Genomic DNA, 25951 nt, shown 5'->3' with positions numbered 1-25951 from the left:
ACTAACTCAGACTCAAATAGTGTTTTAGCATGCTAGGACAGACTCAAAACATAGAAAAATATATTTCTTACATCACGGAAACATGTACCTGAGGCTGGTTTGACAGGCCTAGGAGGTGGCTTCAGTGATGAATCAGCCATGGGCAGTGTGACAGTGCCATCTGGGTATGCTGGCTTCACCAGAATCTCCTGGCGGACCGGCACAGGTGGCCCCTGAGAGCTTGATGTGGAGGATGACTGGATGTACGGCCCCACCGCTGCCACTCTGGAGCCCATGCTATATTGTGGGGCTGTACAGTCTGAAGCCACCTGGAGTGAGCAGAAATGTTTGACTGCTGCAGCCTTTTCGATCAGTACTTGTATATTAAGCAAACAACAACAAAGCAAAAATAAATGTTTTATACAAAAAACAAACAAAAAAAACTTGTATGAAATTGTAGAAATCTACTTTTGCTGATATTTTTTCCTATATAAACTCACTGGCTGGTTCTCATTCTGCTGCAAAGCAGCCTTTTTCTTCCAAAGCCGTTCCCGGAGTTCAACCAACCGACGGTCCATCGCAGCTACTTCCAAGTTCCTTTTGTTCAAGCTATCTCTCTGCTGCTGCAGCCTGGCACTCTGATCCTGATTCAGCTTGTTTCTTAGCTGTTTGGAAAGGAAGGGGGTGAGAAATCAAAGTATGATTGAAAACCAACAGAAAAAATATTGTCTAGAATAATTTATTAGACACTAGGTTTAACCTCCTAGCAACTGTAGCTGGAAGTACTAACAGTGTGAGATAGAGGTATGTACAGCCTGATATCAAATCACTCCCTATATCAGTGGTTCCCAAACTTTTTTTGCTAGGCCCCCCTTTGTTTTATAAGAAAAATGTTCATTTAGTTTACATTTAGTAAACAATTAAACAAATACAAGTAACCTGCAATAAATTACAGGTAGTAATAAAATACACTACTAACTCTTTTACGCTACATCCACACCTGGGTTTGGCTGTCGGAGGGGTGCTTTTTTGAACTGCAGGTCCTTGAAGGGTAATACAGTTTGAAGCTGGAGGATCGCTATATTAATATCCGAGAAAAGCTAGGTCCCCTAACTAGTGATGTGCAATACCACTGATTTCCTTTCCGATCCGATACCAAGTAATATTCAGGATGGTATCGATGATATTGATCCGATACCGATACTTTGTACAAAAACTTATTTTATTTATTGTATCTCAAATTATAGCATCATAATGATTACAGGACATCAGATTACTTGTTCTTATCACTTAATAATGCAGAGTTCATCATATAGAAATAAAAAGTTGTGCGCTATTTGAACACCTTGCCTGCCTGCAGCACTAAAGGACTCTGTGAGAGACGTCTGTCTCGCCCTAGCAGCACCTGTCCCTGTCCTCCTCTTCAGTTCACCTCAGCATACGCTCGTCATATTCTGTGATATGATTTACTCTGAGGTGTTTGACAAGGTTAGTGATGTTGCCACAACCATGCATGCCAACCCTCCCGATTTTTCCGGGAGAATCTCGAATTTGAGTGCCCCTCCTGAAAATCTCCTGGAGCCACCATTTTCCCGATTTTCCACCCAGACAACAAAATTGAAAAACCGTATCCCAGAATTCATAGCGCGGCCGAGCCAATTCCAGTTTCCAACAATGGCGGCAGCGACTTAGTTTTAATATTACTCTTATTTCTCTTTCTGGGTCGCAAAAAAACTTTTAACATATTTTCAGGTGAGAATGTAGCTGTATATATATATCTATATTTTAGATAGCAAGGAGCAGACGGCTGAGTTTCACTCCACCGAGGGAGCTCGTGACGTACTACCCGGCTTTCTTTAGACCGCGAAGGCCGGGTCCTCAGGTGGAAGCAGCCTCTGAATTTAGACACCCCCGCTGTTTCCGGGCCGGCCAATAATAACGGTGACATTTAACGTATGTTATCTGATAAATAAACACTGTAAAATGTATTTATTATCTAAATTACTAAAATATCGATATTTTAATGTGAGAATCGATTCTAGAACATAAATGATTGGTATCGGAGGAATCGATATTTCAGGATCGATCCGCACATCACTACCCCTAACTTTCAGTAGCTGTTGAAAGGATAAAGTTGTGGTATATCAGTGGTTAGAAATACCATTATTACTTTAGGATTAGTTTAACACAAAGTTAGTGCTGATCTGGGAGCATTGCTGTGAGTCACAGTGCGCAGCCTAAAGGACCTTTCACATCGGCGGCAGCATGTGCTGCTAATGCTAACTAAAGGCCAAGGATCCAGAATTTGTTGCGCTGGCTGTTGAGCTCTGTGGGTTTTTGCAGCAGCTCTACCTGTACTAGATGCACCTGCTCCTTGTCGTTTCTATCTCTGACTTTATGTCCTCTACAAGAGTTGGGTTTTTTTGCTGGTCCTTCAAATGTTCAGTAAAAACATGTATGCTAATTCATAACGAAGAATGCTTTGTAACTATCCCCACTAGTGAAGACTGTCATTTCCACAACACTGCCCCCCCTCCCCACCCTGAGGTCCACAGCGCTGTTGAAAAGGCTCTGGAGGTCCCTGTATTAAGCACGTAAACCTGTGACACAAAAATCACCAAACTCGGACCACCACAGACTGTTTTCCTTCGTGGTGATGAAGGAAAACGCTGGGCTGGCATGTAAAAGGGCATTTATTCCCTTCAAGGACCTGAAGCTTCATAAAGCACCCCTCCAATAGCCAAACCCATCTGTTCTCTGATTGGATAGTTAAATTTGTGATTGACATGACATTGGCCAATCAGATGAAAGGAAGAAAAATAGGGTCAAAATTCGTACTTGTAACTTGAAACTTGAGTGCAGAGTTTCACGTGTATTTTTTGGCTAAGTCCACACACAAATCTTTTTTACACACACACAAATTCGTTTTACACATACAAATCCTGATTTACAAGTACAAAATATTTATGACCACAATTTGAGCCCATATAGTTGGTCATTATAAGAAGTGTTTGTGAACTAAACATCAAGAATGTGGGATACTGTTTGTCCGTGATTTGGAGAGCCCAGTGCGTGCTCCCGATGCAGGGAAAACCAATTCTGCAGGGGAGACCTACCTTGGCCTTGTGCAGGTAAAGCCAAAGGTAAGATATGCTTCACCATATTTTCTAGTCTTTGGCTTGGAAGGCAGTTGGTTTGGAAACATATTTGGTGATGCTTCATACCCTGCTTTGCGTATGTGTGGAAGCCCCGCCAAAAACCTGTCCATTACGCTAGCAGTGTCCAAACGTTCTCTCTTCTCATACCATGCCCCCCCCTGCAATGGCTCTGCACCCCCCCCCAGGGGGCGGGCCCCACACTTTGGGAACCTCTGTCTTAAGTCATGACACACTTCTCTCCCCAACATAAGTTGCCTATATATGTTAAAAGTATTGGTATTGGATCGATACCAAAATATACTGCACAGCACTACAGACAGGATAAGAGTGCAGGAGGAATGTCTTAAAGACATAAAGACCTGGATGGCCGCTAACTTTCTGCTTCTTAATTCAGATAAAACTGAGGTTATTGTACTCGGCCCTGAAAATCTTAGAAATATGGTATCTAACCAGATTCATACTCTGGATGGCATTACCTTGGCCTCCAGTAACACTGTGAGGAACCTTGGAGTCATTTTTGACCAGGACATGTCCTTCAATGCACATATTAAACAAATATGTAGGACTGCTTTCTTCCATTTGCGCAACATCTCTAAAATTAGAAATATCCTGTCTCAGAGTGACGCTGAAAAACTAGTTCATGCATTTATTACTTCCAGGCTGGACTACTGTAATTCATTATTATCAGGATGTCCAAAAAACTCGCTGAAAAGCCTTCAGCTAATCCAAAATGCTGCAGCAAGAGTACTGACAGGGACTAGAAGGAGAGAGCATATTTCTCCTGTTTTGGCTTCCCTTCATTGGCTTCCTGTTAAATCCAGAATTGAATGCAAAATCCTGCTCCTCACATACAAGGTCTTAAATAATCAGGCCCCATCTTATCTTAATGACCTTGTAGTACCATATCACCCTATTAGAGCACTTCGCTCTCGCTCTGCAGGCCTACTTGTTGTTCCTAGAGTATTTAAAAGTAGAATGGGAGGCAGAGCCTTCAGTTTTCAGGCCCCTCTTCTGTGGAACCAGCTTCCAGTTTGGATTCGGGAGACAGAAACTATCTCTACTTTTAAGATTAGGCTTAAAACTTTCCTTTTTGCTAAAGCATATAGTTAGGGCTGGACCAGGTGACCCTGAATCCTCCCTTAGTTATGCTGCAATAGACGTAGGCTGCCGGGGGATTCCCATGATGCATTGAGTTTTTCCTTTCCAGTCACCTTTCTCACTCACTATGTGTTAATAGACCTCTCTGCATTGAATCATATCTGTTATTAACCTCTGTCTCTCTTCCACAGCATGTCTTTATCCTGTCTTCCTTCTCTCACCCCAACCGGTCGCAGCAGATGGCCCCGCCCCTCCCTGAGCCTGGTTCTGCTGGAGGTTTCTTCCTGTTAAAAGGGAGTTTTTCCTTCCCACTGTCGCCAAAGTGCTTGCTCATAGAGGGTCATATGATTGTTGGGTTTTTCTCTGTATCTATGAAGCGCCTTGAGGCGACTTTTGTTGTGATTTGGCGCTATATAAATAAAATTGAATTGAATTGAATTGAAGAGAGGTTAGATTTAAAGGTAAGGACTGCTCAGTGACGTTTGATAAACTGCAAATTTAAAGCTTCCATGTGACGTCATAATTTTAATCACATATGATGTGTTTTGATAAATTATGTATTTTCATTTTGCAAAACAAACAAAGCTATACTAATTTTGTGTTATTCAACTGTTGCATTAAATTACTGCATTAATGTAGTGAACAAGCTTTAAGCTGATGACGCTTGGGTTCATTCAGTGAATTCCAACTTTATACTACCTTGTGTCAGTGTAAGGGATGGATATCAGCCAAGATAGCTTGTGAAACTGCTTACATCGTGTTGAATTCAGTTGTGTAAATCCACAAAAAGCAGGTCAGCTGATAACAGCGACACAGAAAACCTACTGAAAAATTACTGTGATTCTTTTCCCTATGCTGAGCTACTGCACAGATCTTAGGGTTCCCCCACCTGCTGAATCCCACTCTAACTCTTGACTCATTGTACTGTTTAGGTGTGGAGACAAAGTCACCGTCTACAATGTGGGCGACAGAAAATAGCTATTTGTTTAAAAGTCTGTAAAGTCTGTACTTTTGCCACCTCTGAAAATAATAACAACCAGTGGCTACATTCAGCCATGTTTCACATCTGTATTGACTTGTTGTAAGCCTGTTTGCTGGCTTGTTTGCAAACTTCTATATAATTATCAATTATAATTAGGGTTTAGGGTTAAACAGAACAAATGCAATGATGGAGTACTCAAGAGCTCCAAATGAGAATTTTTTTTCTATGGTGTATTAAGCACTTATCACTATTTCTGACACGCTGAACTTAATTTAAAGAAAAGAGTGCAAGAGGCTTTCATTTATATCATTTTATTTTTTCCATTTATTAGGCTAGGATAAGACCATAGTCCCCCATTTATCAGGTAGGGAATTTTGCTCCCCTGTCACACCTGATCATAAGTGATAAATGAAAACATACTGGATGCTTTAATTTGGTTTTCATTTACAGGCCTCCCCAACCTGCATGCACCCATGTGATTACAAATACAGAAAAACCCTGTATTAACCATACTCTCTTCAGCGATCCTGCACACAGTCATTATGCCTCCAAAGAAAGGTAGCACCCACCATCTGAGGCAAACAGAAGGAGTCACAACTGAAAAACTAAAGTATGGAAATGACAACTTTCTACGCAGACAACCTCAAATATTACTGTCGGACTGCCTCTTACTCTTACTGCCTTTTTATGATTACAAATGCTACATAACAAGAACAGAAACAGAAAATATATTTCCCAATACAAAGTAATTTGTGTAAAGGCATAACAGTATCATCGATATCTTCACTCTCTCTATTAGGTAGAAATATGATTTTATGTCTGTAGTTGATTAATGTCAAGAGATTTTCTTGACATTAAAAAAAAAACAACAAGAGATTTTCACATTCATCAAAGAACGCTGAATGACAAATGTTGCTATAAAAATCTGATATATATTTATATCCCCATATGGAAAAGAAATAGTAAAAACTTATATGTGATTACTCATGAAAGTGGCCACTTTCATGAGTAAATCATATAAGGCTTACATGATTTACTCATGAAAGTGGCCACTTTCATGAGTAAATCATATAAGGCTTACATGATTTACTCATGAAAGTGGCCACTTTCTCATTACTTTCATATATTGTTTTAGTAAGTATCCAAAACATACAAGTTTCATTATATAATTTTTCAAGGGATCTTATATCTGTTTTCACTCTTATATGCTTTTCATACAAGTTTCACACAAGACAGATACAAACTTTATAAGATTTATATATATCTTTTCCATATGGGTCATACTGTAAAGAAAGCAGAAAATATGGCAAACATTTAATTTAATTGTAGAACAGCAAAGTATAATTTAATATTAGCAAGAGAAATTCTCAGCTGACATCTCACCTGCAGTTCTTTGTAGAGACATTCCAGCTCAGCTGTAGAAGACATGTTGTGGTGGTGTGGAAGAAGAGGAAGAGAAGGCTCCAGACTGTTGCTCCTCAGTCCCTCCAGCTGGTTGCTCAGCTCCTCTACCCTCGCCACAGCCACGAGCAGCTCTGTCTGCTTCTGATGGAAAAGGCTGGTCATCTGCTCGATCTCCTCCACTGCAACACAATCATATCATTGCAGTCCTTAATTGATCCTGGTGTCATCCCGCAGTACCCTGCACTACTTATTTAAAGATAACCATTACACTCATTTTCAGTTTGAATAGGTTTTTTTAAAACCTTGTACTGGGCATACTCTCTTGCTGTGGATGAAAGTACAGACATGATGGACATTGCACGGCTGGCCATCTTCATCCGTGGAGTGGAAATATTGGACATTAAATCGATGCACAGGACAACGACAGGAAAAGACATTTTTGAAAACGTATTTCAAAGTGTAACCGACATGAAACTGCCCTGGGACAAACTTGGTGGACTTACAACAGATGGAGCGCCGGTGTTGTGCGGTGAAAAAAAGTGGACTAGTCGGCAGGATGAGAGTAAAGATGCGCAAGGAGGAGAAATGTACCGGTGAGTTAACAGCATATCACTGCATCACACACCAGGAAAGGCTGTGTGGTAGAGTCCTAAAAATGGAGCATGTAATGATCACCGTAACGCAAACCGTACATTTTATCTGAGTTAAAGGTTTAAATCACCGTCAATTTCAGTCTTTTATGTGGGAAATAGATTCAGAGTTTGCTGACATTCCTTATCATACAGAGGTCCGTTGGCTGAGTTGGGGAAAAGTTCTCAATAGAGTTTTTGAGCTCGGCAAGGAAATCTGTCAGTTCATGGACATGGCATGTATGATGCAGTGAAGGCATTTCAAGTGAAGCTGTCACAAATGCACCAGTGCAACTTGCCTCATGTCAGGTTTATATTGTTGATTGTCATTTACGTAATGTTGAACCAAGTCGGCGCACTTTGCTGATAAACTGAGCGCACTGCGCACTGAGTATGCCCGGCACTTTGGTGACTTTGAAGCACAAAAAGAGAATTTTGAGCTGCTTTGCAACCCATTTATGTGGAAACTGCACCTGTGCAGATTCAGATGGAGCTGCAGTGTAATGATACACTCAAGGCAAAGTACGACACTGAATGGCCCGCACAGTGTATTAGTTCCATTCCTGAAGCAATGCCCAGCTCCGTCTACATGCAGCTCGAACCTTGTGTGTGCTGTCATTTATTTTTTCTGGGGTTTTTGGCAGCATGTTCATATTTCTAACTTGCATAATTTTGACAGGATATATTTTTATGAAGAGCAAAATATTTAAAGTTAAAGGTTTTTTTTTTCTGGAATAATATTCCTGTCTGTTTTTATTCATATTTATGTTTAAAAAACATTGTTTTAGTGTGTTCAATAAATGTTTATCTTGTTTGGCCCGCGACCTAAAGTGTGCCTTAAGTTTTGGCCCCCTGTGCAATTGAGTTTGGCATCCCTGCTGTAAACCATAAAAGGTAGTATTCATTTTTTTAATCTGATGATGTTGTTTATATAGCAGTGTCGACATGCTGTTTAGCATTCTTTTCTGCCATTTGAACATTGCGAGCAGTAGCTTCTTTGCTGTGGCATGCTGGGGTGCATGCATCAAAGAGAAGGACGCAAACAGACTGAACAAACTCATCAGGAAGGCCGAGTCTGTTTTTGGCATGAAGTTCGCCACGGAGGTGGTGATCAGTGACAAAATGCTGGCAAGACTGCAGGCAATCATGGACATGGACCCCCTCCATAACACACTGGACAATCTGAAGAGTAGTTTCAGCAACAGGTTCCTTCAACCTCGCCTGTCTGACTTGTGGTACAGAAGGTCTTTGCTTCCCGCTGCTATCAAACTCTTCAGTCAGGTCCACACATGTGGAACGGAACAAATCACATCTCAGTGCACCCTCTCATTTTTGTACACCATGACATATTTGCACATACTTGTCCTTTTATATTTATATTTATACCTATCTCTACATTTATCTATTTATCTTAATATTTATCTATCAATATCTCTGTTTCTGCACTCATTTTCTTTGAGTGCTTAATGTTTGTTGTATATTTGACAACTGAATTTTCCTCTGAGATTAATAAAGTTTCTCTGATTCAGATTTACCACGTATATTCGGTTAAAATTTATGTAGTCAATTCCTATCAGAAAGCATTTTTCTACACATGGTTCTTTATGATGATTAGTAAAAGCACATATCCCTAATACGGTCATCTCAATCACACCATCATGAACAGTCACATTCTGTTTTACTTAAATTTGTCTTACACTTTACTTTGTTCTGTTTCCTGCTATTTTTGTACCAGGCCAGTGTTCAGTTAGTCAGTCTCCTCAGTATATATACCTTCACAACAATCTTAAGCCAGACTGTACTCTTTGCAGTAAAGCTTTCCAGTAATTCCTAGTATTCCTTGTGTTGCCTACTACTATCCTAACTGATCTGATTTAGAGTATTTCATTGACTTTTCCTGTTGCTTGCGTTACTTGGATTGTTTGCAACTGATTTCTCATGTATGACCACGGCCTGCACTGGTATACCTGTCACAGCAGATGGCCCCGCCCCTCCCTGAGCCATACTGGAAGTTTCTTCCTGTTAAAAGGGAGTTTTTCCTCCCCACTGTTGCCAAAGTGCTTGCTCATAGGGGGTCATTTGATTGTTGAGTTTTTCTCTGTATGTATTTTTGTAGGGTCTACCTTACAATATAAAGTGCCTTGAGGCGACTGTTGTCGTGATTTGGCGCTATATAAAAGAAAATTGAATTGAATAACAATTTGGACGGTTGAATTTTATTTAGAGTCTCTTCTCCTTATACGTAACACCAGCTGCCTGTAAACCTTTTGTTTAAGAAGTCAAAAGAAAGTTGACTTACACCACGAGTTTGAGATTGAAAATGAACAGTGGGGCTCCAGTACCTCTTCTTTAGTTTTTCTGATAGTCAATGAACAGAAATATAGAGTTGGATATGAGAATATTAGCTCCCGTTTAAAAAAATCCCAAGTTTATTTTAAAAAATACAAAAATTAGACTATTTATGAAACTAAAAATTTCTTAAATAGTTTTCTAATGTTTTTCCCATGTTGATGTTTGCCCCAAACTAATGTGCCAAACTTGTCGGTGCATTAGTGTTTCATATTGATTTTATACAATTAGGCCCAGGAATATGTGACACATAAAACAGTTCAAAACTAATGTTTTGGATAAGAATAAAGAAGCTCTGCAAAATGTTACAAAGCCTATGTCGTCGCATGGCTCACTGACCTAGTTTGCTATTACTTAGGCGTTTCTGTTCCACCTGACCCTTTAGGGCCCGGACTCGTCGCAGTTTGGCCTCCTGGTTATGCGCATTCTCCCTGAGCTGCCACAGCCGCTCCTGTTCTGACGCCTCCTGTTGCTGCTGCTGGTGATCCTGCAGTTTCAGGAACCGTAGCTGCTGCTCCTGCAAAACACAATGCTTTTCAGGTCTTTATCATATCATGCTAAACAGCTACACAGATTTCTTCCTGATATACTTTAACTGGAAGACATGAAACATTTACAGTACATCTTGTAAAATATATCTAGCCATTCATATGAGGTATAGAAGGCTTGTGTAGTCACAGTCGAATCATGTACATCACTTTAGTATGAACATTAGTCTCTGTTTGCACAGAGCTTTGTTTTGTATACTAGTCCAGGGGGCAAACAGAGTACAAGAAGTAGTTAATAAGCATCCATAGGCAACTGCAAGAGGTTATTGTGAACTGCATTTAAAATAGTATCAGCATCAATATAAGTGGTAACACCAGTAGTAGTAACAGTAGCAATAGTTGTGTATGGTGTGTTTTACCTTGGAGGCCAGCAGCTGCTGCTGAGCACTGATCTGCTGCTGCTGTCGGGTTGCCAGGTCGTGCAGCTCATTCAGCGTCATGTCCAGACAAGGAGCTGAAACCTGTAACGCAGATACAGTCAGAGTTCACTTTCACACAGACAGAAATACTAAAAGACACATTACACTGTCCAGCTGTCACAACCTTCATACATTTTAAGGTGCAATGCACAACTTTCTGTTCAGTCATTTACGGCAGCGGTCCCCAACCCCGAGCCATGGACCGGTACCCGTCCATGAGTCGTTTGGTACCGGGCTGCGAGAGTTCAGGCTTGGATGTGAAATTCATGGTTTTCAGGGTTTTTGTCGGTTTTTAGCATTATTCTTTTTATCGTTTTTATCGTTAACTTGGTTTCTCTGGGTCTTTTCCTGTGCGTTATGAATAAATCTTCTTTTTTTTTTAGTATGGGTACTGGTTTTATTTTGTTGCATTTATCGGCGACACCTTAAAGGCCGGTCCATGAAAATATTGTTGGACATAAACCGGTCCATGGCACAAAAAAGTTTGGGGACTGCTGATCACAGAAACTCAAAATGCAATATCTATGAATGTGTTTGAAGGGATTCATGTTAGTCGGTAATAAAAATGTAAGCCAAGGCAAAACACACTGATTTATTTTTATCAAAATCACAGTAAAAGTCTCTCACCCCATTCTCCAGACATCTCTCCAAAGAGGCTTTCACCTGGTTTCTCTTCATCATCTGATCTGCAGCCCTGGATCCAACTGGACACAAAACACAGTAAATACTAATGAAGAATTTAATCATTTTAGCCATGCTCTACTGCCTATCCAGTGTTGGTGCAGAGGATGGTCAGGATAAGCCAAGATTGACAACAATGTATATAAACACATAGTGAGTGAAAAAGGTGAATGACGATAAAATACTAGTGCATAATAATAAGCCCCCAGCAGCCTTAGTTACTCAGCAGTCAATTGCTGAGTAACTAAGGAAGAATTCAGGGTCACTTGATTCAGCCCTAACTATATGTTTAGCAAAAAGGAAAGTTTAAAGCCTAATCTTAAAAGTAGAGATAGTGTCCCATTTCCAAACTGGAAGCTGCTTTCACAGAAGAGGGGCCTGAAAGCTGAAGGCTCTGCCTGCCATACTTTTAAATACTCTAGGAACAACAAGTAAGCCTGCAGTGCGAGAGCGAAGTGCTCTAATCAGGTGATATGGTACTATAAGGTCATTAAGATGAGATGGGGCCTGATTATTCAAGGCCTTGTATGTGTCAAGATTCTGGGTCATTTGACCCAGCGTTCTTAGTTTTCCTGTGTTCCTGTGTCATGTTAAGTTCATTTGTTATTCTATGGGTCCTAAGTTGTTCAGGTTAATTTACTGGATTTCCTCTCGTGTCGTTATCCCCCTTTGTCTCCCTCTGTGTGACCGTGTATATAGTGATGTGAGTTATTGTGTTTTGCTCATACTCCTTGTGTTCTGTGTTTTCCTCTTTCCATCATGTTCTCTCTCTCTCTGCTTCTCTCGGCTGTCTCTGTGTACTCTCTGTGTTATGTTTAAGGTCCGCGTCTTGGTGTCAGAATTTCGTGTCCTCCCCACTCTGTTATGTGTAATTGTCCTCAGCTGTGTTCCCCGTGTGCTTCCACTTCCCTCGTTACCTTCTGTGTACTTATGTCAAAGTCCCCTCTGTTCCGTGTGGCGTCGTCCCCTCACTGTGTGTTTCCTCCGCGCTCCTAGGTCCCTGTGTTTCCAGTGTAGCTCCCTCGTGTCTCTGGTTTTTGATTTGAGTTTCTTGTTTATAGCTCCTTGTGTTTAGTTTAGTACCTATGTGTTTTTCCAGCAATAAAGCTGCCGTTTTGAGTTCATCCCTCCCCGCGTATGACTCCTGTGTTTGGGTTCTATTTCCTGCCAGCCACACAGTGAACCATGACAGTATGTGAGGAGCAGGATTTTGAATTCCATTCTGGATTTAACAGGGAGCCAATGAAGGGAAGCCAAAACAGGAGAAATCTGTTTCTAGTCCCTGTCAGGACTCTTGCTGCAGCAATTTGGATTAATTGAAGGCTTTTCAGGGAGTTTTAGGACATCCTGATAATAACAAATTACACTAGTCCAGCCTAGAAGTAATAAATGCACGAACCTTTCAGCATCCCTCTGAGACTCTTTAAAGGCCAAGTACAATAAGCTCAGTTTCATCTGAATTTGGAAGCAGAAAATGAGTTGTCATCCAGGTTTTTATGTCTTTAATGCTGTCTTTAATACTTTGTATACTGCATGTAAAGAAGCATGTATAACCTAAACAGATTTGGTTCTAGCACTGAAGCCTGTGGAACTCCATAATTATCCTTAGTGTGTGAAGAGGACTCTCCATTTACGAGAACAAATTGGAGTCTATTAAACACATAAAGACCTGGATGACCTCTAATTTTCTGCTTCTGAATTCAGATAAAACTGAGGTTATTGCACTTTGGCCTAAAAATCTTAGAAATTTGGTCTCTAACGTCCATCATGGAGAAACATCCTTTCTCAGTGATGTTAATAAACTAGTTCATGTATGTATTACTTCTAGCTGGACTATTATACACGGTCAAAAGTTCTAGGACACCACAGTTTTTCCAGTTATTTATTGCAATTCAAGTTGTGAATAGCTTGAAATGGTACAAAGGTAAGTGGTGAACTGCCAGAGGTTAAAGGTTAAGAAGCTCCAGCAGAGCTTCAACAGCATTCCCTAGGAGACTTGGGACATTAAGTCTGAATGGACTGTGTTCAGCACCTCCACTGAGCTGTGGCCGCAAGGTGGTTGGTGCCCATCTTGGTGGTAACCCCCAAACCAAATAGTGGACACCAGAGGTAAAGGGAGCCACCAGGCTGAAGAAGGAGACCTATCGGGCTTGGCCTGTGGGACTTTGGAGGGAGCTGAAAGGCCAAGCGGAATGCGGCGTGGGCAGTGGCTGAAGCAAAAACTCAGAGGTGGGAGGAGTTCAGAGAGGCCATGGAAAAACACTTTCGGACTCCCTCGAAGAGATTCTGGCAAACCATCAGACGACTCAGGAGGGGAACGCAGTGCTCCACCTGCAATGTGTATAGTGCGGGTGGAGCGCTGCTGACTTCTGACTGAAAACATAGTTGGGCATTGTAAGGAAAACTTTGAGGACCTCCTTAATCCCACTGGCACGTCGTCTGTGGAGGAAGCTGAGTCTGAGGGGGACGACTAGCCTATCTCCGGGGGCGAGGTCACTGGGGCAGTTAAACAACTCCGTGGTGGCAGAGCCCCTGGGGTGGATGAGGTCCGCCCTCAGTTCCTGGAGGCTCTGGATGTTGTAGGGCTGTCTTTGTTGACATGCCTCTACAATGTTGTGTGTAGATCAGGGGTGGTTCCTCTGGATTGGCAGACCAGGGTGGTGATTCCCATCTTTAAGAACGGGGACCAAAGGGTGTGTTCCAACTATAGGGGGCTCACACTCCTCAGCCTCTCTGGGAAAGTCTATGCCAGGGTGCTGGAAAGGAGAGTCCACCCGTTAGTCGAACCTCTGATACAGCATTAACAATGCGGTTTTCATCCTGGTCATGGAACACAGGATCAGCTCTTTACCCTCTCAAGGATACTTGAGGGTGCATGGGAACTTGCCCAACTAATCTACGTGTGTTTTGTGGACTGGGAGAAGACCGTGTCCTTCAGAGTGTCCTGTGAGAGGTGCTTCGGGAGTATGGAGTGTCTGGTCCATTGCTTCAGGCCATTCGATCCTTATACAACCGTTGCAAGAGCTTGGTCCGGATAGCCGGCAATAAGTCAGACTCATTCTTGGCCAGGGCTGCCTTTTGTCACCGATTCTGTTCGTAATTTTTATTTGACAGAATTTTGAGGTGGTGAACGGCTTTTAGTTGGGTGGTCTCAGAATCTCATCTCTGCTTTTCACAGATGATGTGGTTCTGTTGGCTTCATCGGATGATGGCCTCCAGCTCACACTGGAACAGTTCGCAGTTGAGTGTGAAGTGGTGAGAATGAGAATCAGCACCTCCAAATCTGAAGCCCTGGTCCTCAGCCAGAAAAGGGTGGAGTGCCCACTCTGGGTCAGTGACGAGTTCCTGCCCCAAGTGCAGGCATTTAGGTATCTCGGGGTCTTGTTCACGGGTGACGGGAAAAAGAAGCGAGAGATCAACAGACGGATTAGTGATGCGGACACTATACTGGTCTGTCGTGGTGAAGAGAGAGCTGAGTTTAAAAGCAAAGCTCTTGATTTACCGGTCGATCTACATCCCTTATGTACCACGAGATGTGGATAGTGACCGAAAGAACGAGATCACAGATACTCGTTCTGTGAGCCAGTCACCCTCCAGAGGAAGGGTGACTGGCTTTCCCTTGGAGATAGGGTGAGACGTTCCGCCATCTGGGAGGGGCTCAGAGTAGAGCCGCTGCTCCTCCACATCAAAAGGAGCCAGTTGAGGTGGTTTAGGCGTCTGATAAGGATGCCTCCTGGGTGAGGTGTTCTGGGCATGTCCCACCGGGAGGAGGCCCCGGGGCAGACCCAAGACATGCTGGAGAGATTATATGTCTCGGTTGGCCTGGGAACGCCTTGGTGTTCCCCCAGACAAGCTGGAGGAGGTGGCTGGGGAGAGGGAGGTCTGGGCTTTTCTGCTTAGATTGCTGCCCTCGCGACCCGGCCCTGGATAAGCGAAAGAAGATGGATGGACAAACGAGTGAAAGCAAAGTAACCTACAAGATACACTGTGCTCATTCGGACCTTCAATAGTGCCAATATTTTCTGTAAATTGTAATACACTGTCAAGAGAATTAAAGGAACACTCACCTTTTTACTTTTCAAACACAAGCATCTGTACTTCTATTAAAAATGTGAAAAATGTGTGTTCTTTTGCCACCTCTGTATATCAACTAATAGATGAATAGAGGTATATCTGTATATTTACAAAGGGGATACACCAGTACTGCCACTCCATTGAGTTAACCACAGGATCCATACCTGCCATCAAAAGTGAGAGGATGGATACTGTCTATCAAATTCTTCATAATTAACATTCAATTGATTACTTATAATTATAAATTAGCTTAGACCTAAATGTTGTACCTAAATCATAACCTGTACTGTAGTTACGGCTGTTTGGACATTTTAATTTTTTCTTTTTAAATGTTACATTTTTTTTAAGTGAGCATATGTTATGTCCTTCACAATCAAGAAATGTTAGACTGATGTCTTAGCACAATCATCAAAACACCAAATGAGGTAGTAGTTTTTGGAAGAAATATGCTTCTTCACTTTAGTAGATTTCCAGAGAATTGTGTATGAGTGCCAAATAGTACTGAGACTGTTCTGGTGGTGTGTGGTCCTTTATTAACTAACATAGTATGTCAGTTTTTTAATTACCTTTAGCCATTAAGTTTCTTTCTTACCTGATTCTCGTCCAGGTTCTCGTCCAGGTGCTCTTTGGTGACGGAGGAGATAACGTACCTCTCCCCTCTGCTGTCCTGATCGCTGCAACACCTCCAGCATCTGTTCTCCTTCTCCAACAACACGTTCTGATTGATTGAAAAAAGCATACAACATTGAAGAATATAACATTAACCCTTTGTTACAAAAAGAGATGGAATGAATCAATCATGATATAATTACACCATAGGGCCAAAAACTATGTGTGAAAATATAGTTCTTATCACCTGAAAGTCACATTATGGCTACTTTTGAAATATAGCTACAACCATATCAGTGTTTGTGTATTTAAGGTTCACGTGAATGAATACCGCAATTTATTATTATTAGGTCACTACTAGCAGTTTGGATATCTACTTGACACAAGAAACTCACCTGAGCCTCTCAATATCTCAGCCAGATAGCAGTCAGACTCGCCAGGCTCCTTGCAGAGCTCCACCACATCTCTGCACAGTGTCTCTGGTGTGATGGGGACTTCACTAAAGTGTTGGTTATTGTTGCTGAGGTACACAGTTAGGAACATCTACAATTACAAAATACATTTTGGTAATAAGAATTCAGGGTTCACGTTCACGTTGTTTCAATAGACTACCTTTAAATTAGGAAGACTGTCATCAATGACAGTAGCTCACTTGAAAAGCAGGATGAGAGATCCGCGTCATTGATTTACAACTGTGAGCTTGTGTATTACTGGGTCTGTACCTTAAAATAATAAAGTACCTTGAGGCCAATTTTGTTGTGATTTGGTGCTATATAAACAAAACTGAAATTGAATTGAAAGGAACTGAGCATCAACAAAGCATATTTTATATTGTCATAAAATATAATTATTGCAAATTTTCTTAAAATATCGTGATATAATTTTGAGGCTATATCACCTCCTTCTATAAAGGAGGCACCCTAATCAGATGCCAGAACTACCTCAACTGTCCTCTTGCAATGTGGTTGAACGGTCTACTTCCTGCATGACCAAAAGCTTCACTCTGCTACTCAGACAACCCTTGGATGAGGTTCATTCTGCTACTCATGCTCATATGTTTTGGTTAGTACCCACTCATAAGCATAACCATAAGTAAAACTCAACCAGTAACATCATAAGATCACCAACCTCACTTTCACAACAGACCTGTACAACATCCACAAACTTAAAATAGTTCCAAGGGCTGTCAGGTTTCCAATGTTCTGTTTAAAGTGTTAAAACCAAAATCATTGGAATAGTCCGTTAACAGACTGTGTTCAGTAAAACAGCATGCAACATAACAGTTTCACTGAAAACAAAACCTGCCCTTTTCACCTTTATTGCAGCTTTTGTGCTATTTACAACTATTACAGATATTTGTGGACAGAACTCCCATGATGCAATGAGCCATCTGTTACTCCAGCAGGGTAGGCCCACAGCCAGATTACTTCCCACAGCCTGCCAACCTGCGTGGATGCAGCACTCAGCACTTTCCAAGCCTTTACTTATCCTGTGAACTAGGCACTAACCAACAACATGCTCAAAGGCTTATCAGAGCTTCTTCTAAAGTTTCCCATCCACAAAGCTGGTCTAAGGATTAAAATCTTCAACTTGACATCCCTGAGCTGGCTTTTCTCATTTTGCACAGCTCTTTCTGCCCTGATTTCTGTTTTATTCATTCCAGTCAATGTGGTCTGAAAAAAGCTCAAAAGAACAAAAACATATATGATGCATATGCCAACAAGATATAAAAAGGGAGGGGCTGAGCATTCAAAAAAGACAAAACAGTATTTTAAGCTAAATGCTACTGCAATGGAGGTGGATTCACACTCTTCTACCACAGAGTAAATATGAAGAGAAATGAAGCAAGTGTAACCTTAAAAGAAAAGCATGGAAATAGTGTTGTGCAGGTTAAGAGTGTCAGAATCATGAGTTTGAAGCTGGAAATCGAATGTCAGTGCTGAAGTTAGAAAGGCAAGGTTGAAATGGTTTGGACATATATAAAGGAGGGATAGTGAATATACTGGACAAAGGATGTTTGAAGGTGGAGCTTCAGGAGCCACCAACCTTCCAATTAGTAGATCACCTGCTCCACCTCCTGAGTTACAGCAACCCCCAAGAAGTTCATGGATAAAAGAGGGGGTGGCGTGACAGAAAAGGATGCCAGGGACAGTGTGAGATGAAGGCAGATGATATGCTGTGGCAGCTGGTGACGGGAACAGCCAAAAGAAGAAAAAGAACAATTCTAACCATGTTGTGGCTTACCATGTTTTTCAAAATTGTATATAGTGACCTAATTAATAATAAGATCACTATATCATTATTGGTAATAATATTATCATCTACTATTGATAAGGATAAATATAAATATACTAGTATTCATTTTGCAAACGTGTGTAAGTTTTCTAAGTCAGTCAGGCTTTCATTTGTTTGTACTCACATTTGTAAAGTTGTTTGTGAAGTACAAATCAGCTATACAAATATTGATAAAATTTGGGTTTGTACATAAAAGTTTCAATGCATGATTTATGCACACTGTTTGTGAATAAGGGCCAATGTATGCTTGTGCCATCATTGTGGTGGAGGCGTGGTCCCTGGCTCAGCTGCAGGGGGAGGGATGGCGCAGTGAGCTCAAGGGGCAGGGGCAGGGAGGCTGGAGGGCCAGGTGGAAATAATCAACCAAACAAGGTTTCTCCCTTCACATAGCGAGGTCGGACACGAGAGGAGAAGTGTGCGGGCGGGTTGAAAGCTGGCTGGTGTGTGTGCCGAACCGGGGAATTAATACGAGTGCACAATCAATTTAGGAAAAAAAAACAGTTACACAATCGAAAGAACGGCGTGTCGGGTCACGGTCCTTTACAGTGGTGCCGAAACTCAGCTGGTATGCCAGACTCACATCGCTCGGGCTCCGACACCCTCCCCCGGTTCAGGAGGGACTACAGCGTTCCGGTAAGGAGTCAAGGGGGTATGCGCCATGCTTTGGGGGACACGGTCTGTACGCAGAGCCTTATGCACCAAAGCTTGGTTCGCCCCGGGGCATTGCTGAAAGCGGAGTGGGTATTGGTGAAATGTGTTCATGGTGATATTCACAAGTATCCCAAAGTGCCGCTGATATTGAAATACAAGGGCAAAACACACAGTTACCCCGCGCCTGTCCCCTAATTCCGGGTACGAATTGAACAGCGTTTAATAACGTGTTGGGGGCAGTATACGGGGATGCAATCACGGCAATCATGTGCTCAGTGGCGACGTCCGTCACTGATTCCGGGGCCGGAGGGTCTTTGACCAAGTGATAGAAATTGATGATCACGTGGTGCGCCCTGAAGCCGTGTGGACCTAGCCGCTCTTTGTATCATTAAAAGAGGCTTTATCGAGTGAGTCGTGACACTCGCACAAAGGAGACATACCCAGTTGAGGGGAAAAAAATCTAACAGGCCTCCACCTGTAAAACCATTGCTGTTTTAGGTCTGTCTCATTGTTGGCATTCTAGTGCACATGTTAGTAATTTCATTAACACCAAAGCAGCTGAAACCAATTTACAACCCTCTTTGTTGTATATACAGTACTTGGCCTGGCTAAGGTGTAACAGGAGAAAACGGTATTAGTTCATCTTGGGGGGAACACAAGTATGTGAGCTAAATGTCACTGAGTCCATCCAAAAAGGTCTTGAAACCATTTACTCAAAACCACAAATACAGTTGACCGAAATGAGAGCTCAACTGCAAATATACAAAGGGATAAATTACTGGGCATATGGATATGACATTCAGTCTTATTGATAACTTCAGTGGGTACTTCAGTGCACACAGTTTACCTTTTTAGTCACTACCTGAGGATTGCTTGTCAGAGATTCTATAGGAATCAATTCAATATTACCTGAAACATATAACTAAAGCAAAAATAACTTTCATATATGCAACATTCAATCTTCTTGGTTTTTTGAATTTGTTCATGTGCTTTCTATTTTTTCTGCAAGACAGTAGTGTGAGGAAAAGATGAGAAAACTAAAATGTCTCACATGGATATAACTGAGAAAAAGTGACTACCATAGAGAATCTGGACTTCAGGCTTTGAAACAAGTCCACAGTATCACCATGACAGAGCTAAAATGGGCAGTTCCAAGCTTGCCAATGCCAGTGATTAGGCACCCATGAGGTCACACATGAGTGGGATTTTTTTTCAAATTAAATAAAAGATAAATAAAACAATCTTTTCACTTTAGTCCTAATTACTATAAGAAAGGTTGCTAAGGGCGTTGTTCATTTTATTGGTCTCGTTCAGTCAAACTGAAAGATTACTCTGCTCAGCAAATGTAAATGAACATTGTCAGAAAGAAAAGTGTAATTTTGTATTTAGCCCCATTCGTTTCTCCTGGCCTTTTAGCTCTTAAGAACAATTTTGTTTTATGTTATTGCAGGCTACAGTAGCTGTTCTTGTCAACAGAAAATGGAAATACTCAAGAAATTTAAGTTGCAATAGTGTTAGAAATAATAAAACCAACAAAGGCTCTAACTGAACCAGTGAAAGACTCTGAAAGAGATTTAATGGTCTCAGTGAGAAGCAGTCAACCAGCCTGCCTACTGTCCTACATAAAGAAAACTGGAGCAAGGCCGTCTTCCTTCAGGTTCAGACAAAGTGGGCCACTGTCGTCAGTCACTCAGCTGAGGTCGACCAGGAAACACTGCAGCCAATCAGTGGTACCAATGACAAGAGACTCCCAAGAGAAACTTTCTTTCCTCCATCATCTCTGATTCCTGAACATCAACAGATCCTAAAAACAGACTACATTTGTGAGTACATGCACTTTTTTCACCTCAGTCACCTTTAGAGTTTCAATTGTAGCTCTGATTAAAATGGGTAACATAAATAGTCAGCTGAGATGAGTAACACTTCACACCAGGCATTTCCATAAATGTCTGCCCAGAAGCACCAGCTATCAATCGTTGCAACCTGTTGTTTGTGAGCAAAACATGTAATAGACACACCGGTCCACTGTGACCATTTCACGCTTTCTCTCCAAAAGTGAAATGGGCATGCATGCTGAAGTTACAGTACCAGCAGGAGGAGATGATATAATCAAGTTGTCTATTTTCTTCCACATTCCAATAAAAATGTACATGTGGCCTGTTAGGTTGGACACTGAATTATTATTAACATTAATTATTAACATCTTTACCATCATAATGCCTTGTTTTCAGCAGCACTAAATTTTGCATCGAAGCACAAACTTCAGAATGCTGACATGCTTGCTCTTCTTCACTGCAGCCATTACATGCTCTTTTAAAGGCATACAGACACACAAACTCTCATTCACTAGAACACTTAAACAAGCGAACACAGACACTTGCACAAAAACACAAACATGACACACACACCAAATCTGTCATCTTGCAGTTAAAACACTGTAAGAAATCCTTCCAAGAAGACAGTGTTTGATTTTATATCACCACAACATCATTCATTTCAATCATGGAGGAAAAAACCCTGTGAAATCCTGGAAACACTGCATTATAAGCACCCATAGTAGCTGAAAGTGGAAACACGTGAAAGCAAGCTGAAATATTAAAAAGCCCCGAAGAGTGAACCTGCTAGTCAACAGGCGGAGAGCCTTAAAGTCCTGTGGCCTCAGCTCCTAATCCAGCCAGGAATTAGAGCTGCATCACGCTGCTTAATACTACCACAACCCCCACTGCTGTATGGGATGAAATTAACGATCCATCTACTGTCTGAAAGAGGTCAACAGCTTCGTCTTAACAATGATCAAAATGGAGTCACCTCGTAATCCTGTTATTGACTTGCCAACAATTGCGACATCACAACAGAAGCAGACAAACACACATGGAAACATATAGTTCAGCTTTAATCAACAAAAGAAATGTATTACATAATTTTAGCAAATTAAAAACATTTTAAGCTGTTTTTGTTGCTACTCAGGATTACAACTGCAAACTCAACATTTTTATTTTATTTTTTTTTTAATACTGGTGCTGATGTAGATATCTATGAAAGCACCAATGACTACAAATGTGACAGTTAATAAATCTAAACATTTAACACAGTAGATCACTGATTTAATCAAATAATGTGATTATTATAATTAACAGGACAAATTAGGAAACTCTGTCAAATATTTCTGTAGATCTGTAATCCTGAGATCAGAAGCTCAAAGCTTAAAAATTAGAACTGAAGCTAATTTGACACATTATCAGACAAGACCAGGGAAAAACCAAAGGTCAAAGAATATTGGTTTTGATCTCAGCATGCATTATTTATAACAGAGTGTTAAATCACAACTAAACTGACTGAAAACACATTTCACTGTCAGTGTGCCAACTGTTTTCATTCACTCATTCGGTATCTATTCTATTTCTGCTCAGGGCAACATGCTGACAGCTGCCACACTGAAGGTCACATCCTAAATGTTTTGTAGGCACTGTGGAGGGCTGTAGCCATATGGCTACCAGCATCACATGACATACCAATATTGGATAAACAATACACACAACCCATTGTCTAGGACGCTACCACAGTGAGCAGTATAAACCCAGAATGCTTCCATACATCTATTGTTAACATTGTCTTCCGATTGACTGGCATTGTTTTGTTAGATTATATTGGGATATGTCCCACCTACTTACTAATCATCTATAAAGTCATACCTTTTGATAAAGTGTATGTTATGATGCTATTGGTGTCTGTAACCCACCAAGTAATTTTATTAGCCTACCTACCAACTTATAATATTACACTACACACTATTAATTAAATCTACCTACCTAGTAACACCTGTCATCAGCAGTGTTTGCGCTTATAAACATGCAGTGTGTATATATGTATACATATATAGCTGAGCTTCACATCAGCTCAAAGCAGTCTGGCCATTTTCCTCTGACCTCTGGCATCAACAAGGGATATTACACCAGAGGTCTGCTGCTCACTGGATACTTTCTGTTTTTCAGACCATTTTCTGTAAACCTAAACATAATCCCAGGAGTTTCTGGAAATGCTCATGCTAGTTTGTCTGGCGCCAACAACCATGCAATGTCACTTAAATCACCTTTCCTCCCTACTCTATCTCTCAGTTTGGACTTCAGCCACTCGTCTTGTCCATGTCTACATACCTAAATAGATAAATGCACTGAGTTGCTGCCATCTGATTAGCTGATTATATACTTACATTTAAACACATTAGCATATTGGCCAACATATATGGTGAAAACCAATTTTCTTACTGATGTCTGTTAGAGGATGTCAACAAGAAGGTGACTTTTCTACATTTGAATGTTTAGCGCAATTTTATACTATACATTGAACATGAAAGAATGGAAGTACTCTCACTGTCAAAATGCTTCTGCCTAAAGATGTAAACATAGCCAGAGTGGGACAAGTCTGACTTTATTGTCACCTTTGAGACCTGAATATCAGCACCAGGGTGATGTTGTAAACTAACATGAAGGTTACAAATGCTTTCGCTCCTCATCGCCTAAGGAATATTAAATAAACAGTGTTCCCATATGACCTTGAATCGTGTGTGTGTGTGTGTGTGTGTGTGCTAGTGTTAATTTCTGGTCACTGTGGCAACAGTTACCAAGCAGCACAATGAGCTCCACTGAGCTCTGCCTGGAAGATTATGAGGATGCAGTTTAATGAATAGGGTGTGCTGCCTTTTTAAAGGCAGCTTTTATGTAACATTTAAGGCTTGCTTCACTATCTTGAATCACAAGAACTGGTCCTTTTATGCTTTTCTTTTTTTCTTTTTTTTTTTCTCTCATATACATATACACAAACATAGTATATGTGTATACTTTTATAGTGTTGGAGGTTTAAGTAGACAAGGACAAAGTCTTAGATACAAAGGTCAGCAAATGTTCAGGTAATCTCTATAGGCTGCTCTCAATGTTTCACTTTAGACCTTAAAAAAAAAAATCTGGTTTCTAAATTATATGTATAATAATCTCTATTAATGTTATTACAGTTCTCCAAAACATTGTAAATCACAAAATGGTCAGATATAAATATACTGTAATAAATGAAAAACATATGCTTGTAAAGAAAAGAAAATATTACCAAAAGTATCAGGTTGAACCTTTTATTTTAAACATAATATTATATTCCTTATCTTCTGCTGGAAAATACTGATGTCTCTTCTCCACCCCCCCCCCCCCCACCCCCCCTCCATTGCAGTAAGGTTTTCCCCTCTGGTTAACAGATAATTTGATCCTAGTCCTCCACCTGTTTCCTTCTTTTTCTTACAGTCTGGACGTCAAAGTTAATCTGAAAAATGAACAAAAAAAGACTGACAAACTTTTTGTTTTGTTTTTTTTGTTTTGTGAGCCACAGTGACTGTCTCAGCAGAAACAATACTGACAACTTCCACTATTTAAAAATAGAGCTTTGTGATTTTCTTGAACTCTTCTAACTGCAGTGGAAATACTTTCAAATCTCATACTTTTAATTAAGATTTCTCCCACTTATTCTGAAATCATGTTTCAGCAGTGGTAGCGTATTAGCAGTCCGCTGGCAGTTAGTGGACACCCTGTCTACCTGCAGAGTGGGCCTGTTGGTGATGGAGGCAGTGTACAATGTGGTGTAACGGATCTGGGGCTACTCTTGCTTGTGGGTCTCTCTATCAGGCTCCCAGAGAAGATGGCGTTAACATGCAAAAGAGCTCAAGTAAAACCAAGTGTTAAAAACAATGACTGCTGTGAGTTGCATCTTTGGTGTTTCTTTTCACACTTCTCTCATTCCTGACACTCTCTGCCCTTGTTTCAGTTGTAAGGGTTCTTAAACAGCGGCTTTCTACTCAGCTGAGCACTCAAAGCACTCATTCACTGATTCATCCTAGCAGTTTTTTCTATGCTTAAGTGCTTTCTGTCTAACATTCACATTCCAATGGATGCATCAGTTAGTATCTGCAGACTGGAGCAGCCGAGGATGGAACCACCAACCTACAGATTGGTAGATGACCTGTTCTACCTCCTGAGCTGCAGCCACCCACTTGTCAACCAATCAACATTTGTTCATTAACATCCAGAAACCTGTAGCTGTTGTGTTGGAGGACATATGGCTCTGAATGAGAGCATAGAAGCCCCACCCATCTGCTGTTCATTATGTTGTTAATGAGGGCAGCCAATCAAGTCGGCATAAGTAAAGTTGTACAAATCAGCTGACCAGGGGCTCGATTTGTTCCAGCATTCTTGATCCTGTCTGGTAACCATGTTCAGTTATGAGCTAACAGTCACATGAACACATACAGCACATACAACATGTCATTAACATGGAAGCTCTTCACTATGAGTGAAGTCAAAAAGTTCAAAATAAACTGTAGGTGGAGCACCATGAAAACTTAATCATAAATTGTCTTCACCCAGCTGAACATGGATATTTTAAGGAAGTTAACAAAGGTAACGTAGCTTAAGCTACAAGGAGCTCGACAGCCACAGCGCAAGCCAGCGGTCTAGGTAAGGTTTAAAAAGATCAAAGCAGTTAGAAGAGAAATTATAAAGATGAGTGAACAAGAGAAACAGGTCGATATCCTGCTATCTGGTGAATTTACAGTCAGACTAGAAAATGATGCAAGTACCTGACACTTGCTTTGTTCTATACATCTGTTACACCTGCTTTTGGTCGGTAAGGTAAAATATGCCAGATAAAGATGAGTGCACAGAATCTCATTTGCGGTTAATCAATGGTACATTGGTAGCAGAGCACTTTAGTTTCAGTTGTTTCGGTGACAGAACAGCCTGTAAACAATTTACAGAGTTCAGTAATATTTGGCATTGATAAAAAAATAGATTTTTGTTTTTTGATTTGTTTTTTCAACTTGTTATTTTTATAAAAAATAAAGATTATTTTGAAGTGTGAATCAAAAAAGCTACATTTAGCAGTATAGAGTATAATATGTGTCACCTTTACACCTTTATTTAAGACAAGTTGTGAGTAAATTGGTTATTGTTTTATAAGAGCTTCCTCCAAACAACCTATGTAGAAATAATGAAGTCAAGAGTACAATTTACTGTCTATAGAACAATAAATGAGAAGT

General features: G+C 40.8%; 1 protein-coding gene across 1 annotated transcript in view; it reads right to left on the bottom strand.

The window, feature by feature from the left end:
• LOC146386214 (apoptosis-stimulating of p53 protein 2-like) overlaps nucleotides 1–25951 on the bottom strand; it is a 34328-nt gene that overhangs the window by 6581 nt on the left and 1796 nt on the right. The window contains exons 2-9 of the mRNA XM_084932298.1: nucleotides 16326–16473; nucleotides 15914–16039; nucleotides 11194–11270; nucleotides 10507–10608; nucleotides 9939–10116; nucleotides 6601–6800; nucleotides 480–644; nucleotides 89–308 (exon numbers count right to left, since the gene is read on the bottom strand). Coding sequence (XP_084788424.1) covers nucleotides 89–308; nucleotides 480–644; nucleotides 6601–6800; nucleotides 9939–10116; nucleotides 10507–10608; nucleotides 11194–11270; nucleotides 15914–16039; nucleotides 16326–16473 — 1216 coding nt within the window. The remainder of the gene's footprint in view (nucleotides 1–88; nucleotides 309–479; nucleotides 645–6600; nucleotides 6801–9938; nucleotides 10117–10506; nucleotides 10609–11193; nucleotides 11271–15913; nucleotides 16040–16325; nucleotides 16474–25951) is intronic.

This window comes from Perissodus microlepis, chromosome 6 (assembly GCF_051167445.1).
Source record: "Perissodus microlepis isolate ML-2025 ecotype Zambia chromosome 6, ASM5116744v1, whole genome shotgun sequence".
Lineage (NCBI taxonomy): Eukaryota > Metazoa > Chordata > Actinopteri > Cichliformes > Cichlidae > Perissodus > Perissodus microlepis.
This window is presented reverse-complemented; position numbering and strand designations above follow the sequence as displayed.